The 19000-nt window shown below is 35.5% G+C and overlaps 1 protein-coding gene across 18 annotated transcripts in view; it reads left to right on the top strand.

The window, feature by feature from the left end:
• PPFIA2 (PTPRF interacting protein alpha 2) overlaps positions 1–19000 on the top strand; it is a 540970-nt gene that overhangs the window by 352550 nt on the left and 169420 nt on the right. For 16 of the 18 annotated variants that reach the window (XM_070052665.1, XM_051846503.2, XM_051846506.2 and 13 more), the window contains 2 exons: positions 7205–7369; positions 12730–12804. In XM_070052665.1, the coding sequence (XP_069908766.1) occupies positions 7205–7369; positions 12730–12804 (240 nt within the window). The remainder of the gene's footprint in view (positions 1–7204; positions 7370–12729; positions 12805–19000) is intronic. The other 2 variants (XM_070052666.1, XM_051846501.2) reach the window with 1 other exon arrangement.

Here is a 19000-nt window from a genome sequence, read left to right as displayed (position 1 = left end):
GTGTGACAATGCTGAAAAGTGAAACTAAGGGGCCTGATTTTGTGGCACATCAGGTTAAGCCACTGCCTGTGATGCTGGCGATCTCAGAGCACTGGTTCCAGTCCAAGCTGCACCACTTCTGACCCAGCTGTCTTTCTAATGAACCTGGGAAAGCAGCAGCAGATGACCCACGTTCTTCAGCCCCAACTAACCATGTGGGAGACTTGGAAGGAGTCCTGAGCTCTTGGCTTCAACCTTGGCCATCCCATCTGATGCAACCATTTGGGGAGTGAACCAGCAGGTGGAAGACCTCTTTCTCATTCTCCCCCTCTCTGTCAGTCTGCCTCTCAAATAAATATAATAAATCTTTCTAAAAAGTCAAAACTGAACAAATATAAAAAAGAAATGCAAGGAAGCCAGTACAACCATACTGGAATGAGCAAGAAGAAAAAATAAGAAATGAATTCAGAGAATGTCTGTCCCTTTAGGACATGTAACAACTTTGCATTTTTCTTGAACCAAATGAGAAGATACTGAGAATTTGAGCAGAGGTGATTTCACTTAATATGCATGTTAACTTAAATAGTGTTTTGAGAATAGTGTGCTAGATGAAAGAATGAAACTAGGAGGACCAGTAAAGAAGTTATAATCGCAAATTAGGCTAAGATAATGTGCCTTGGATGCAAGTGGGAATGGTGGATATACCATGAGTGGTCAGATTCTGGAAGCTGAGGGAATATGATGAACAGTGATTATATAGACTGAGCTGTCCTTGTGATTACTTTATAATTGGAGTCGTGGGGCTACTTTATTTTCTTTACTCAGGAAATATATAACAGATTATTGTGACTTATAGTCATCCCACTGTGCTAAGAGCTTATACTTTCCAACTCAGAGTTGATGTTCATTATCCAACCTCTGTCTCTCTTTCCGACCCTTCAGCCTCTGATAATTACTGTTCTATTCACTTTGCACTTTCGTGATTTCCATATATGAGAGAGAACATGTCTTTCTGTGTCTGACTTATTTCATATAACATCATGTCCTCCAGTTCCATTCACTTTCCTACAAATGACAGATTTTCATTCTTTTTTATTGTTGAATAAGATTGCATCTTTTGATCAATTCCTTAGTTGATTCCATAATGAGTATTATGAGTAGTGCTCAGTAAACATGATAGAGCAGATATCTGTTCAGTACAATGAGTTCATTCCTTATGGTTATATATACCAAGTAGTGGGATGCTGTATCATACGGCAATTCTTTTTCTAGCTTTTAAAGGAATATCCATGCTGTTTTCCCTTGTAGTTGTTTTAATGCAATTACCATAATAGTGAATAAGAGTTCCTGTTTCCTCACATGCTTACCAGAGATTTCTACATTTTGTGTTTTTATAATAGCCACTCTAATTGGGTAAAGTAAAATCTTGTGATTTTTATTTTCATTTCTCTGGTAGCTAGTGCTATTGAGCACTTTTCAAATATTTGTTGGCCATCTCTATTTCTTCTTTTGAGAGATATCTATTCAAAGTCTTTGCCCATTTCTTAATGGGAATGGTTGTCTTTGTATCATGCTGTTTTAATTATCATAGTTTTTAGAATGCTTTGAAGTCAGATGTTATGATGCCTTCAGGTTATTATCTTTTCTGAAGATCTCTTTTCATATTTTGGGTCTATTGTGGTTCATTTGCCTTTTAGAACTCTTTTGATGGGGATTGAATTCAATCTGCAGGTTGTTCTGAGTAGTATGGACATTATAACAATATGAATTTTCGGGACTATGAATAAGAATTATCTTTCTATTTTTGTGCTGCCTTGGTTTTTTTCATCAGTGTTTCATAATTCTAATGTAGAGTTCTTTCACTTCTGTGGTTAATCTATTCTTAATTTTTTTCAGTTACTGTTTAAAAAGGTTGCTTTATTGTTTTACCTTTTGGCGAGATTGTTATTGCTGTATAGGAATGCTAGTCTTTTGCCAGTTACCCTAATAATATGAACACGTAGGTATACATGTATTGAAATGCCACACTATACCTCATAAATATGTACAATATTTGTTCATCAAAAGTACTCCTTTAATTTTATAGAAAGTAAGGTAAAATATTTTTATAAAAATAAAGTATGAAGGAAAAAGTTAGGGCTAACATTGTGGCACATTGGTTAAGGCTCCACCTGCAGTGCTGGCATACAGTTTGAGCGCTGGTTGGAGTCCTCGCTATTCCACCTCTGACGCAGCTTTCTCCTAATGCACCTGGGAGAACAGCAGGTGGTGGTCCAAGTACCTAGGCCTCTGCCACCCACTTGGGACACCCAAATGAAGCTCAAAGCTACTGGCTTCTGCCTAACCTAATCCCAGCTCTTGTAGCCATTTGGGGAGTGACCTAGCAGATGGGAGATTGTTCTCTCTTTCTCCCTTTCTCTAATTCTGACTCTCAAATAAATAAATAAGTATTTAAAAATAAAATAAGAAAAAGTGAAATTAAAACAATTACATTTAGGCTTATATCTTTCACAAAACACTGAACTGCAAGTTTTTAAGCTGGATAAGGAGACAGTTAAGACTTCAGTGTGACAAGAAGTGGCCTAAATTTCTGTTACAATGGAATTGAGATTGAAAGCATTTATAGAGCTTGAAACTTAAATAAACAAGTTAAATTGTAATTATCTGTGTATTAGATGATAGAGCCCAGAATTACAGAACTGTCCTTTTGAAAATAGTCATGTAAATCAAGAAACCCTCGATGTGAGTTAGTAAAATAGGGTTGAAATTGAGACCATTGGAGTGCATGAAATATAGCGGCCAATAGATTTAAGGAATCATCTTAAATAATAAAACTCCCCAGGAAGTATGGAGTAGTGTTAGAAAAACTGCAATGATCAGAGAGCTGACGTATTTAAGGAATAATGGGAAGTGATCCAGGCCATGGCAACTATTATAAGGAAAGGTAGCAGTAGGTGGAAACTGATGACTTGAGTGGCAAAGCATTGTTAGTTGCAGACAGTAGAATTCACTCTAGCTAGTTTAAACAAGTCATCATTTTTAATGAATGGTAAGAAATTCTTAGGAAAAGAGTCTGCAGTGAATTTTCAGGACCAAATTCCAGATCTTTGTTGCAATGATGGTTAGATTATTTCCCCCATTTTTTCAGTATTAAATAATGATTTTTGCCACTCCTGTTGAGAAAGTGGAAACCTTCACCCAACTTAACTCCTCATAAGACTCATTTTTCACAGAAGTGTGTAATAACTAGGAGCTACATGATGCAGATTACTGAGATTTATAGATTTTTGTACTCCCTCGTGGAAATGTGGAATTCATAATGTGAGGAAAATTACCAAGAGTAAAGAATGTAATTGTAAGGTTTAGGTCATCTCTAATAGCAGATGTCCTTTATAGTTGTATTATAACATATATTATGTTCCTGTCCTTAAAGGATCAGTACCATATCCTATACATTTCTGTATGTTTACCATGCCATGCAACATTAGATGCTCAGATATTAACTGAATTGTATAAACCAGCACACCTATGACTTAAAATTGGGGCATCAGTTTTCACTATATCATAAAGATTATTTCTTTATAAGTGTGTCATCTAGCTGAAACATACATGTATATAAAAATATTGTTTACCTTAGGGTTTTAGGAAATAATGCCATTAACTGCAGCCACAGGTTTAACTTTAATATAGAACAGAGTGCACATGGGAAAATTTAGCTCATTCATTTATTTTTAAAATCCACTCAGCAGGTATGTTGTGCATGCCATAGATGTCAGGACCTGAGCTGACACCTGAATACAGAGAGGATCAGTAGGATCAAGGGACACACTGTTTACCATTGTGGAACGTCTGTTCCAATGAGGGAACTGAATGAAATTTGAAATTTATTGACACTAGTTTTACAAAGTGTGCATCATGCTACAGTATGAGGAGGAGAAGCAAGGAACTGAAATGGAGGATTATGAAGACAGGAAAGAAGAGAGATATAATCCTACTATACATAGAGTAGTGAGGGAAGACTCTGAAAGATGATACTTGAGCTGAGATAAGGAATCACAGAGTCAGGAAAATAAGGAGCTAAGGTAGGAGTACTCCAGGCAGAGGGCTCAGCATACGCGAAGGCCTGGCAGAATAAGGAACATTACAATGTAAGCTGTTGTGATTAGAACACGATTTGAAAGGAAAAGATTGACAGAAAGGACTATGCATAGTTGGGGGTTTGTACCCTGTGTTGGAAAAGTAGAATTCAAGATGTGAGAAACTTGCCAAATGTAAAACCTGTGATCAGAAGATTTAGGCAGTCCCCACTAAGAGATGTCCTTAACAGGTTCCAGCATCCCGATGATGCAGGAGGAATAGGAGGGTTAAGTTCATGCCAGTTCCCATAAGGAGTGAAAAACAGGAACAGCAGTGTACACATCCACAAAGGGAATTCAGAAACTTTGTAGGAAATGCAGTGAAAAGATTAACTTATGGTGGTGTTAGAGGTTTTTTTTTTTTTAAATAAATTATTTATTTGAAAGGCAGAGTAGCAGAGAGAGAGGGATGCAAGGAGGGGAGTAGGAAGGGAAAGAGGGAGGGTTAGAGAGAGAGAGTCAGAGGGAGAGAGAAGAGACAGAGAATGCCTCCATTTGCTGGTTCACTCCTGCAAGTGGCAATAACAGCCAGGTGCATGCCAAGAACTCATCCTGGTCTCCTCATGTACTTGGGCTTCTCTCCTGCCTCTCTCCCAGAGACATTAGCAGGAATCTAGATTGGAAGCAGAGCAGCTAGGACTTGAACTGACACTCCAGTGCGGGATGCTGGCATCACAAGGGGCAGCTTAGCCCTTGGTGCCACAATGCTGGTCCTGGTGCCAAAAATTTTTTAAGTTAATTCAGAGTTTTTCATGTTACTCATTTTCATAGGTATTTTGAAGGCTCTTTGTATATGTAAAATTCATGGGAGAAGAATACAATAAATACAACGAGAGATTGAGAAATAAGAGAAACCTCCCTGAAACATTTTACCATATTCAAACTGAAAAGTTATAAATCTTAATTGACCCTTGGGGCCGGCACTGTGGCATAGCAGCTTAAGCATCTGCCTGTGGTGCTGATATCCCATATGGGCACCGGTTCGCATCCTGGCTGCTCCTCTTCTCATCCAGCTCTCTGCTTAAGGACTGGGAAGGCAGTGGAAGATGCTTGGGCCCCTATACCCATATGGGAAACTCAGAATAAGCTCCTAGCTCCTGGCTTTGGATCAGCCCAAAACTAGCCTTGCAGCCACATGAGGAGTGAACTAGCAGATGGAAGACTTCTCTATCTTTCCCTCTCTGTGTGTGTAACTCTGCCTCTCAGTTAAATAAATAAATATTTAAAAATAATTAATAGAGGGGTAAGGGGTAGGCACCATGGCACAGTGGATTAAAGCCCCAGCCTGCAGTGCCAGAATCCCATATGGGCGCCAGTTCAAGTCTCAGTTGCTTCTTTTTCCATCAGGCTCTCTACTGTGGCCTGGGAAAGTAGTGGAGGATGGCCCAAGTCCTTGGGCCCCTGTGCCCATGTGGGAGACCTGGAAGAAGCTCCTGAATCCTGGCTTCAGATCAGCTCAGCTTTGGGGAGTGAATCAGCAGAATGGAAAACCTTTCTCTCTCTCTCACTCTCTGACTCTACCTCTCTCTGTAACTCCATCTTTCAAATAAATAAAAAATAAATCTTTAAAAAAATAAAAACAATTAGTAGACCCTTAAATATAAAGGCACTTAGAAAGTTCATGGAAAATGGAATTAAAAGATAAGTTTATGGGCCAGCATTGTGGCACATTGGGTTAAGCCATTGCTTGCCACACTGGCATCTCATATTTGAGCAGCGAGTTGAGTCCTGGCTTTGCTGCTTCTGACCCAGCTCTCTGCTCATGTGCCTGGGAAAGCATCAGATGACAATCAAGAACTTGCCTTCCTGCCACCCATGCCGGAGTTCCTGGCTCTGGGCTTTGGCCTGGCCCAGCCCTGTATGATTGGAATAGAAACAGTGAATGAAAGATAATCTCTCTCTCTCTCTCTTTCTCTCTCTCTCTCTCTACCTTTCAAATCAATTAAGAGTCAGCCCTAGAAATATGAAAATATGACACTAATAAGGAACACTGAATTTTCACTTGTTACTGATAAGTGACATTGGGAAAAGCAAAGTTGTACATTAAAATTTAATCTTAGAAAAAATCTGGAAAAACAATATTGTTTTCTTTATTTCTTTCACCTCCAGTATCTTGTATGAGCTTCCTCCCTTTGTTGGGGTAACCACTGCTTTATCCCTTTGTTTTCCAAAACAATGCTTAGTATGATATTCACTATTCTTCTGAAGATATATCCTGTAATACCTTCCAATTGTGTCAGTTTTTCCCTGATAACATTGCAGTGATTATTAATAACCACAATGCATGTTTTGCTTTCATTTTCATAGCAGAGCTACCTTTAAAATGAAAGTAAATGTGAAACCCCAGTTCACAACACATTTCTAAACAGGAATTATTTGGCAAAAGTTAAAGTGTGCTGACTAGTATAGCCCGGAAACTTCACTGGAGTTTTCCTTCTCTGTGAGAGACCCAGAGAGCACTAAGGGGCCTGCAGAGTCCAACATGGATAGTTTAAAAATTACTTCCCACATATGTTTTCCCCAAAATGACTATTGGGCATCCATTTGCTCTATTCCACTTGGTTTCATATTTTTATAATGCAATCTAAAGATTATGAATAAAATCTTGTGATTATCAATCTAAGTTAAAGCAACATAACGATATGCACATTTCTTTCAATCCAAAAATTTTTAAACAGCCCATGTAAATGAAATAAATTGTGACTTTTAATGTATTTATATTCTCTTTAAAAATCATCATGTATAATGAAATGCTCTTTAATACTTATCATATTAGATCATACATTTTTGTCAAGTGTTCTATTTCTATCAAATCTGTACCAAAATTATTAAATTTGCTAATGGAATGCATAAAATTTGCATTGCGTTTTTAAATTCAGTATCATTTTAGATGATTGAAATGCAATTTATCTTCAGTGGATTTTATAAACTCTGGTTCAGACTGGTTTGCCCTCTTTTGCTGCCACGTGTAGTTTAACCTGAGGATATCATGATACTGTGCAAGTCTGTAGTATTTGATGCAGAATTCATCTTTAAGTATTGGTAACCAAACTCCATGAAATAATCACATTTTCTGTTAACTCCCATAGCTGCTACTGGAGCATTTGGAGTGCCTTGTGTCACGACATGAAAGGTCACTAAGAATGACGGTGGTTAAACGGCAAGCCCAGTCTCCCTCTGGGGTATCCAGTGAAGTTGAGGTTCTTAAGGCGCTGAAATCTTTGTTTGAGCATCACAAGGCCTTGGATGAAAAGGTACAGTACAGAAAAAAAGAATGCAAGCCTCGTTATACTTTTGTTATCAGTACTAAGCCTCTTCTCTTCACCCACTGATTCACTGGACTCCTGAGGTCAGTCAGTTTGCAGGATCACATTGGAGGTATATCAATAATCAGTTTTAAAATGAAAGTGCTTTATAGTTAAAATGAAAATGGCTTATATTGGTAATATTTATTGCCATGTTTCTTTTTTATCCCACTGCATCTGTGGCTTATTAGAATTAGACTTTTATTATGAAACATATGGCCCTTTTCCAGATGGCCATGTAAAATTTAGTATTGGTTAATATCTTTCATTCAGTCTCCCTTTCTCTGTATTGCTCTCCTTCTTCTCTCCTCATTGATCCTGAGAAGTGCATGACTATAGATGTCAAAATAAGAGACCACTAACTGAAATGCTACCTCTTTGGAAGTTCATATTTGGTATACTTTAACTTTCAGACATTTATGTTGGAAGTATATGATTTTTTTATGTATCCAATATCTTACTTTCAAATGCACATTTTAGGAATCTCTGTGTGTAATAGCAAAAAGTATTAGTAGAAGAACATATTTTAGGCCTTTTTTATAAGTAGCTGTAAGCTTCTCTTAGCTGCTACTCAAGTAAATTCTACTGGCATATATAAGCCAATGTGATGCTAAGATCCTTTGGTGGTTAGAAAAGCTTCTGAGATGATTTCAATTGTATGGAATTTCAGATAATGAACGTTAGAAATTAATAAAGCTTTAGGATTTAGTAGAGTGGGAATTGGAACACTTCATTGTAAAGTATCTGACAACTTCTCAGCATTAATATCAAAACTAGGGATTATTTCCTAGTTATATCTAGGTTTTGAGAATACATTTTATTCTATTTAATATTTATATATGTATATTTTATCATCAGTCTTTAATATGTTCTCACTGCTGGGATTATGTGGAATATGTGCATAAGGATAACTAGAATTCTTTTAGTTTATTAAAAAGAAACTGTATATTTTTCATTTTATCCATAAAAGGCAACTATTTTAAGAATAATTTTGAATAAAACAGAAATGGATATTAGATAAATACCTTACCTAATGTGGCGTCAAATAATAATTTTATATATGTAATGTTTACTCCCTCTTTTATCATAAAATTGAACTGTTAAGAATTTGCAATATTTTGTATTTATAGAATATTTACCATGTATCAGACTCCTTGGCAGATATTTTACACACAAAGATAAATAAGACATTCTTTTAACTGAGTATTTCATAATTAGTGTTGGGGATTCAGATATCAATAACAGGCAATGCTAAGAAGAGATGTGTAAAATACAACAGGGAGTCACAGAGTGCTGAATAATTCTGCTTCAGTCACAAGAAAGCCAAGAATGTCTTCAAAAGGGAGAGGCATTTGATCTAGTTATTAAAGAATGACTAAGTGCATTTTAAACAGATTTCAAATACGAATAAAAAGAACTAAATTAACTCAGAACCTTAAGACCATTGCCTCTTCATAGAAAACAGTTTTGAATGTCTTAAATGAAGGCAATAAAGAATGCATGATTTTGGATGAGTAAATTTCATCATTTGAGAAAACTTGCCAACTAAGTAAAGGCATTGGTATCACTAATGAGCCTAATGCTCATTTTAAACAGAATTTATCCAGTTGTTGATGGACTAAGTACAGCTCACATCTTCTGTGGGAGTGGGGAAGGGTGAGGATACAGACTTATAAGTGAGAAATAATTTGTTAGGGTTATGACGTTAGAATATATACAAGAAAGTCAGAAGAAGATGCCAGTAATTGTGACTTGGAAACAAGAAACTACTGCCATACAAGATTTAGAATGAAAAACTAAATAAATTATAAGAAATTGAATGTAGTTGAGGACAACTAGGGTAGAATTTTCAGTCAGATAAGGTCAACAGTAGTTTTGGCATCACCTTACAGTGTTTCCCTATTCTGTGAGCTTTAGGAAATGAGAACTATCCACATGTTTTGCAACTATTTAGAAATCATCGACTTAAAAATAAGATACATTGGACATGCATGAAAAATGCAAACCAAACATATTAAATATATATGCCTTCCACATATATTTCTATCATCAAATATCACAGTGTCAAAATTGACTTTGAACTTCTGATCTAAGGGTATTTCTTCAAAAGTGTTTTCTCTTAGATGATTGATAATCACCGAAATGAAACCCTGCCATAACTTAATTTCAATTTGTAATGTGTGCTTCTTTCATCAAAGTATCTTTTCATCCTGTGTCACACTTGTCATTTTAGGAACTTGTTTTATTTTAATCCTTGGGGATAAAAATCCTATGGCCTTGAAGTAATCTTTTGGGAAATTTTTTTTCTTTAGGTATTTTTCATGCCTATGAAGAAAATAGATATAACTAGAAATAAAAATTCTAGATGTATATAAATGTGCTTCAAAGTTAGATTACAGCTAGCTTTCAAGAAATCAATATATCTTATATATAAAGATTTCACTAAAAAATTAATTGAATGTGATTTAATCATTAGAAAATAAGAAAAAATAAGTATCGAGAAAAGGCTATCAACTGTGTACTTACGTGTATTCAAATTTGACACTATATTTTTGTGGTATATCAATATCTAGATAGCTTCACAAGAACATAAAACCCTACAAGAAAAATAAACATAAATATGGAATTCTGCTGATGAAATGCTCAAAGCACATCAAAAAGCCAAAAGGCTCATCAGAGAGATTTTTTTCCCTATTAATGCAGTTTGAGCTAAGTAGATAAGATAAAATGTTAGAATTCTTTATATTGTGGAAAGGTTATTCCTCTGGATCTACAGCACCCCCCCACACACACACACTTTCTCCTTACTAAGTCTAGCAAAAAGATAAGTAAGATTAAGCTAACATGTTACATGTAGCTGTTTTACCTTAAAATTTAAAATACAGATAATAATTTATCCTCATATAAGTATGACTAAAGCATTAATGCCAAAATGTATTGCTATTTGTAGCATCAATTTTTTGATATTTATAACATGAGTTAAAAGCACATTCAGAAATTGTTTTAATTTTCTTGTAAAGACAGCATTGATTCATTATTTGGGGGTAATACAATTTCAATTTGGGAAATACTTCTAAATTTATTGAGGGATAATTATTCCATTTTCATACTATTTTGTAAACCTAATAATTTTTATTTCCTTGTGAGTCAATATAAGGAGGGAACACAATCCTAACTTGTAAATAGAAGGCAGCTGGAAACAGTTTCTAAGATTTTTCACTTTAGCAAAAGAATGTCAGTAAGATATCTTAACCTACATTGTGGCCTGGATTCAGCCATTCTTTATGTCACTTGAATGGCTCCTTTACAGAATTTCCAATGCATCAGTATGTTGTACAATACAATAGTTGAACCTCTTCAAAACAATTTACGTGTGATCTGATCAAATTTGTGTGTAGTGAAATCATTAATTTATATTGAGGCCACTTTATAACGCTGTTCTCATCAACCTGGGTTAATAGACCATTTTTAGAATACCCAGATTTTACAGGCTTTTTTTTTTAGAAAATAATAATAAAACTTTACAGTCATCCTTATGAAAAATCAACATGTCTTTGAGCACCTTTGTTGATAACTGCATTCCATATATCAGCTATTCTATCCATTTTCCTGGCTTCTTCTTTTGTCTCTGTCTATTCCATTCCATTCATAAAAAATCATTCACCACATCAAATCATTAAAGATTTTTTCTAAGTAGCTGTTGTTTGGCATTAACCACCATTAATTCTATGCGTATTTATATAACAACTGGATAATTACATAACAGCACTGGTACTTCGCAGTTAATCTGGTACAACTACATAATATAAAAGATCCTGTGACTTGTTTGACAGCAAATATCTGTTTATGTCTATATTTTACTCTTCAGAGAACTTGAGCATAACATAATATAATTAATGTTAAAAATTCTATTCAAATCTTTTTCTTGCTTATTCAAGATTTATTTCAGAATTTAAGTGTGTCAAGTCACCTGAGTATACATGTTATCATGATTTAGTACTAAACTAAAGTTGAAATTTAGAAAAATTTCAAGTTAAATGCTAGGATATTAGGCTATTGCTGGCTTTTTGTCTGTGTGTGTGCTAAACAGGAACTAGTGCTATAGTTCCACCTTCAAAATTTTTATGTATCTTGGTCTTTATATATTTTATGTATTTAACCTGTATTTCCAATTAAATCTTGTTAAAGACAAAACTACTATTAATAAAAATAAACTGCCAATGAAGTAATAAAATTAAAGTTTATAGGAATATAATCATATATTAAGTAATTACATTCATGGCACAAATATGTCAACATTTCATATTAAATCTGTTAATTCATAAATCAAAAGCTCATCATATATTTAACCTAAATTTAAAGATATAAAGTTTAGTGATTCTTTAAAAAGACTAAACTGCTATAATCATTCATTTTAATTCAGTGAAATATTTCTGTAAAATATCATACTTACCTTTGATAAATGTATATGTCATATGGCATATATGTATAAATCTAAATATACAAGGGCACTTCAAAAAGTTCATGGAAATGGAATTAAAAATAAGTTTATTTTGATGCAAAGTAATTTGAAAATCCATGCATATAATAACTAAAAAAGTTTTGAAGTTCTGAGAAATCAAGAATCAAAGAAACGCTTCTTTGTGTTTCACTTAAGTATGAAACACTCATAAATCATCATTACTTTCAAACCAACGTGTAGGGCACTCTTAGTTCTAAAAAATATAATGATTTACCTTTTGGTATCAGGGAGCTACTTGGGAATTCCAAATTAATAGATGCCTGTCCAATCCCTTAAAAGCAATGTAACCTCTAATTAATACATAACATAAGAACAATGGAATTTTTAAAGAGTATTTTACTTTTAGACAAATAATTTTTAAATAGATAAAAATGCCAAATAAAATGTACATATTATTTTAAATAAGTAGGGAGGAAAGTGGATATTTTCGCCTACTTTTATGCTTCATAAGTGACAATTTTTCAGATTATATCATAATATAATTTTGAACTTTGTCTCTGCTTACTATGGATCAGCATTCAGAGCAAGATGGGTAAATCTTCAACCTCATCAGAAGTTCTATCAGTGAACCACCAAAAGGATTTGCTTGCAAGGAAACTCCTTGATACATTGAGGTGATAATATATTTATAGTTTACCTGCCAGGCTTAATATTCTGAACACTAATGGCGATCCATATTTTAGTATTTTGCCAAATTGACTGTCTCTGATGATGTTAATGACAGGTTCAGCACAGTTTACTCTCTGTGGGATGTACATGACTGTACATATTTTGATTTTTCTTCTAGGTAAGGGAGCGACTGAGGGTTTCTTTAGAAAGAGTCTCTGCCCTGGAAGAAGAACTAGCTGCTGCTAATCAGGAGGTAACACACCACACTTTCTCCTCTTTTGAGGTGCACTATCGCTAACATTCTATCCCCTGTGTTTCACATCACTTCTATTACAACTGTCACCAAAAGCATTACATTCTGTATATGCCACCTGACGAGGCCTGTGGAAACTAGTTACAAGAGTCTTGTTTTCTGCTTTCTGGTTATTCAGATCTGTCACTAGGAGACCAAAGAAAATTAGCAAGAGTTCATGGCATGTGAGCTAGTGAGATGGAGAATTAGAAAGGGTACAATCAGAAGGCCAGTCCTTTGAAGAAGCTCAGTGACTGGAAAACATGTCAAGTGTCTGTTAAACTGAGAAAATGCTGAAAATGAAATTTACTCCTTGAAGATGTAGCTGTATATATTTCTCCCCAAGTCTTGTTTTCTAGATGCATTGGGCCCATGTTTCATGGCATCATCAAATCCACTTCTTTTTGCTACCATTCACTACTCTAAAAAGATATTTCAAATAATCTAAGATTATACAACTTACTTTCTCTTCAAAATGTCTTCTTTTGATATTGTTTTTGGACACATATGAACTTAGAGAATTATACCACACACACACACACTCACACTTTTTTTTTTATTTATACTAAATTATAAGTGTGCACTAAAAGAGCTTCTCCCTGTCACATTTCCAAAGCTAATATTTTCAAGAATTTTATTCTAACAATGTAATATTGGTACTACTAGCAGAGGATAAAATAATTCTGTAAATATATATCCTTTTAAATAAATAGGATGTAGACTAATACCAGTAATGATATCTCTTTAAAAATACAAAATATTGACATACACATTTTCCACACAAATATCCATTTTCAAGCCTCCACCAAAAAAAAAATCTTCTTCAATACAAAATGTCTTGTTCTTTAAAATAAGCTGTGTCAGTTAAACAAGTTTTGATATTTTGTTTGTTCCAGGCTTCTTAGCAATTTAAGCTTTAGAAATAATGGGCTTTCAGCTTCAGAAAGAACAAGTTTCGTGTGAATTAAAAGCTACAGCATTAGAAGCATAAATGGTGACACAACAGTTTGTTTAAAAAGAAAAAGAAAGATTTTGGTGGCCAAATCCAGCTTAGAAAATTGGATAGTAAAAAACAAAACAAAGCAAAACAAAAAACCTTGATATTGATCACTCTCAGTCTTCATAGAGGGAAAAAAAAAACCTCTGAGAAATTAATAATGACAAAAAAGGACTAAATCCTTTTGAGAGAGAGGATAAAATATCTACAAAGTGAGTTATACTCATTCCTGGGATAATCAGGAAGAAAATGTCAAATATGTATTCATTTTAGATTGTTATTGTTTTAATTTTGGTTTTCTTGTATTTTAAGATATAAACATTTTGAGTATGTATCAAATAATTTTACTGTTAAGGATAAACAAACAAAAGTTTTGATGATTACTAGCATAAAAGTATTATTTAATATGTGATAGAATTTCTGCCATAAACAAAAATGTAGTGAGATCACTTAGCGAAATCATTTATGCTGAAATAAAAATGTCCCATGAGTTACAGATAGGCTGTGAAAAGTTGCTCCTTAAATAGCAACAGAATAGCTAGTTCAGTTATACTTAAATGAGATAACAGCTTTTGAAAACAAAAGTGATGATTTTTTACTATTTTCTTGATCATAGTTTTAGCAACGCTGTAGTCTCTTACAGGCAGTATGATACTTTTTCTTTTTCCATTATATTTGAAAAGCAGAGAGAAAGAGAGAAATTTTATCTACTGGTTCATTCCCCAAATGCCTGCAACAGGTAGGATTGGGTTAGGCTGAAACCAAGAACCTGGAACTCAATCCAAGTTTCCTATGTGGGTGGCAGGAAGCCAAGAACACTTCCAGAGGCACCTTAGCAAGAATTTGGAGTCTGGAAAGCTTGGACTTGAACCAGTCACTCTCATAGGAGCCGTGGGGCAAGGGGGAGTTCCAAGTGGTGGCCAAACTGCTCCAACCATGCACTCCAGTACAGTACCTTTATAATTGTTTGTATATAGATAAAAAAATTCCAAATCATTGACATTTCGCTACATAGTTTGGCTTTAAATAATTTATGTAAATAACAGGAAAGGTAATCTTGTTCATTATTGACTTAAATATAATACCATTTTATTATTGATTATAAATAATATCCATATGGCTTGAACAGAATATCTATTTAGGGAGTAAAAGTCCCTAAAATATTATCTTGATTTTCTAATAATAATCTTTAGTAAACACTTACTTTTAAAAATTGAATGGGGGAAAGCAGCTTTCACTTTATAATAATATTTCAAAAGGAAGTACTAGAAATGAGAAGACATTTGCAGTTTGATTTCTTCATTATAATAGCAACAATTGGTACAATTGTATTGATAGTAACAAGATACATTTAGTTACCATTAGATATCTGACAAAGTAGATTTAGAAAAAACTTATCCTGTGGCAGTTTTGCAAAGAGGAAATAGGTGAAGCTTAAATATTAAAGTAATCAAAGAAGATATTTATGAGAAAAGTCCAAACCTTTACAGAAAATAAAAGGAAAACACTTGAACTGTTGTTTTTATAAAACCAATAAAAATACATAACATAGCTCAGAATTACTAGCCACTAGAGCAAAATTGCTAAATGAGCAAGGGGCTTGGGGAAATTTCACTTGCTGCTTCATATTTTAAGTTAAAACTAAGATGAATTTGTAACTGTCCCATCTAATTTGAATCTTTTTTTCTCCATTCACAAAGCCAGCTTGGAGACGGAGAATGTTATGGGAATCTTATTTGTTCCCAAGTTTCTGGTAGTAACAGTGACAGTTCAGGATAGCAAGGAATTCATCCATTTTTCTGCATTAATTCAGTTCCCAAATTTAGAAAAGAGAAGTCAAAGAGCAGTGTTTCATATTGTAAGGGAACCTTTGATATATTCACATACGTATACATCCATATGCAGAGTCTGAAAAACTGATAAACCAGCTTGCCATCATCATACGTTTTAACAGGGCTAATTTTATCATTTATATACTGGTGCATGCTTGCTTGCTCACTCTCCCCTCCAACTCTGTTGCTCCCTCTCCCTCTGCCCCCTTCTTTCCCTCTGTCCCTCCCTCCCTCCTCTCTCTGTCTCCTGTCCCATTTTCAGAGGACGATTTGAGGTTATCATTTAATACCTTTTCTTTGATATAATATTTTCCTCGAAGCCTTCATCCACTCCACATCCATTCTCAACCATCCAAAGCTTCAACCATGACCCATGCTATAAAGAAACTAAAGTCTGTGGCTGACAGCTCCTGCTCCATCTAAGTGTCACAGAAGACTTCAAATACCTCTTTGGTATCTTCATAAGGCTTTGCAAGTGGTATGTGTTTTAGTCTCTGCTGCAAGGATCCAGCAGGTAGCAAAGGTGGTGTCTGGAATTCTGCTCAGTGTTTGATGGTGAAGGCATGCACCAGAGGGACTGAAACTACCTTTGGGCAGCACATTCTTCCAATTTACTCAAATATTACACAGGCACTGGTGGACCTGAAGTTCTACCTACTTTTCCTGTTACCCCATTAGATTCTATGCAGCACATGAATGCTATAAAGCAAGTAGCCTTATTAAAAAGAATATAAAACTGATTGTGTCTTCTGTCCTTGAAAAAGTTTCAAGATAATCTGCTAAATAAAAAGGATGACATTGTGTAGAATGGAAATCAATCTTTGAAAAAATACATAAAAATAATGTGTTATGGTAGTACTAAAAATTTTAGATATAATACTAAATAGTATTCGTAGTTTTCTCTACTGTTGGCAAGTTTAAACATTATATATTTCTGTAGTGTTGGAATTTGTATAGTTTTATTATTCTTGTAAAATAATAAAGGTATGTTAGAACCAGATGTCATTTTCCATAATGACATTAACCAGATAATTTTATTGAGCACTTATAGCTCATATTTAATGAGTGCTTTAACTCCAGCCATTGCTCTCTGCTTCTTACCTCCTGATATGGCCTTTTCTTCACACCCACACTAGCCAGCCTCCACCAGATTCCACACTGTGGGGCCACCTGGTCCTGTAACCTCAAACTGTGAGCTGAAATAAACCTTTTGCTTCCAACGAAGCTCCTCTCGGGGTTTTGTGACTTTCAAGGATGTAGCCTTGACATTCACCCAAGAGGAGTGGGGATATCAGGGTGTGGCTCAGAGGACCTTGTACCAGGAGCTGATGCCAAAGACCCTGGGCTGTCCTTTGTCCACATCAAAGCTGATGCACCAGATAGAACACAACCAGGAGGTATGGATGGAGATAAAAGACCTCTCCCAAAACTTCTTTCCTGGTGCTGGCAGAAAACCTGGTCATGGAGTCCAACACTTCCCACCTGCTTGAGAAAAGTCTCACCCCAAGAACAGCTATTAGAGAGAGGCTCATGAGACTCCCCGTTGCTAGCAGGATGGGCCCCCTTCCATTCAGGAGGAACACTTGAGACCAGGAGCAAACTTCGGAAGAAGTGGCTCTCTGGGAAAATGAGCCTGGAACACGATGGTTTAGGGGCAACTGCTGATGGTTTTGCAAGGATTATCCAGGAGTACATCTCTCCAGACGATGCTATGTTAGTGACTCTTGTGGAACAGTTACAGATCCCTTGATTTATGAAGGAAAAGTCTTGCTAAATGAAAGGAATGTGGGAAAGTATTTAACAATAACTGCCTCCTTGTGTGACATGAGTGGATTCTCAGTGGAGTAAAACCCTGCAAATGCGTAGAGTTTGGAAAACCTTTAGTAAGTATACACATCTTCAGCACTGTCACATCCATACTGGGGAGAAGCCCAGTAAGTGGATGGAGTGTGGGAGGTCCTTTCACTGCAGCTCACGTTCTGTATGGCACCAGTGGACTCATGCAAGGGGGGAGCCTTTCAAGTGCAATGAATGTGAGAAAGCCTGCACCAACCACTCCACTTTTGACTTGCATAAAAGAAGCTACATTGGAGGAAAACATTTTGTGTGCAAAGAATGTGGCAAAATCATTTTGATATAGATCAGGTTTTGATAGATACCAGAGATCATTCACATTGGAGAGAAGCCCTTTGAGTGCTTTGAGTGTGGGAAGATCTTCAACACAAGAATATAACTCACATGGCAGAGACAGATTCACACGAGAGTGAAACCCTTTAAATGCAAAGACTGTGGGAAAGCATTTTTGTGAGAGTGCAGAGCTCATTCCACACCACATCATGTGCACTGAGGAGAAGGCCTGTAAGTGTGTGCTGCATGAGAAGGTGTTCCATTGCAAGTAACACCTCAAGCAGCACAACTGAGTTCATGCTGGGGAGAAGCCATGCGAGTGCAGTGACTCGGGAGAGGCAGTCATCCACCACTCCATTTTTATCTTGCATTGAAGGACCCACATTGGAGAAAAAAAAAACTAAGAATGCAAAGGATGTGGGAAAGCTTTTAATGGTAGAGGCAACATTATTCAACACTTCAGTATTCATAATGCTGTGAAACCTTTGAGTGCATGCGATGTGGGAAGGTCTTCAATCAGTCATATTTTACAAGCATTTTTTGGAGGATAAACCTTATTCAATACTGAGTGTAATGAACATGGGAAGCCTTCATTGTGGCTTATCGCTCATTCATCATCAAAGGAGTCATACTGGGAGAAACCTTACCTGTTTAAAAGATGTGGGAAGACTCTACACAAGTATGTAAACCTTGGTCATCCCAGAACTTGTGTTACTGTGACTTTTTTAGTGTAACCACTGATTAAAATCTGTGGCCAAAAGAAACATCCTACTCAGCATCTGGTCATTCAATCTGAAGAGAAATTCCATTAACAACATAAATGATTTGTCATTTAAAGGGTTGTTTGTTTCTTTACCCAGTCTTCAGTTGATGGACATCTGGGTTTATTCTATATCTTAGCTATTGTAAATTGAGCTGCAGTAAACATGGGGTGGGGGGCATAGATAACTCTTTCATATGATTTCAGTTATTTTGAATAAATTACCAAGAGCGGGATAGCTGGGCCATACACTAGGTCTATATTCAGATTTCTGAGGTACCTCCATACTGTCTTCCACAGTGTCTGTACCAGTTTACATTTCCACCAACAATGGATTAGGGTACCTTTTTCCCCACATCCTCACCAGCATTTATTGCTTGTTGATTTCTATATGAAAGCCATTTTTTTTTTTTGAAGCAAAACTCACTGTGGTTTTGATTT

This window comes from Oryctolagus cuniculus, chromosome 11 (genome assembly GCF_964237555.1).
Source record: "Oryctolagus cuniculus chromosome 11, mOryCun1.1, whole genome shotgun sequence".
Taxonomy (NCBI): domain Eukaryota; kingdom Metazoa; phylum Chordata; class Mammalia; order Lagomorpha; family Leporidae; genus Oryctolagus; species Oryctolagus cuniculus.
The sequence above is the reverse complement of the archived record's forward strand: the minus strand, read 5'-3'. Positions and strand labels throughout refer to the sequence as shown.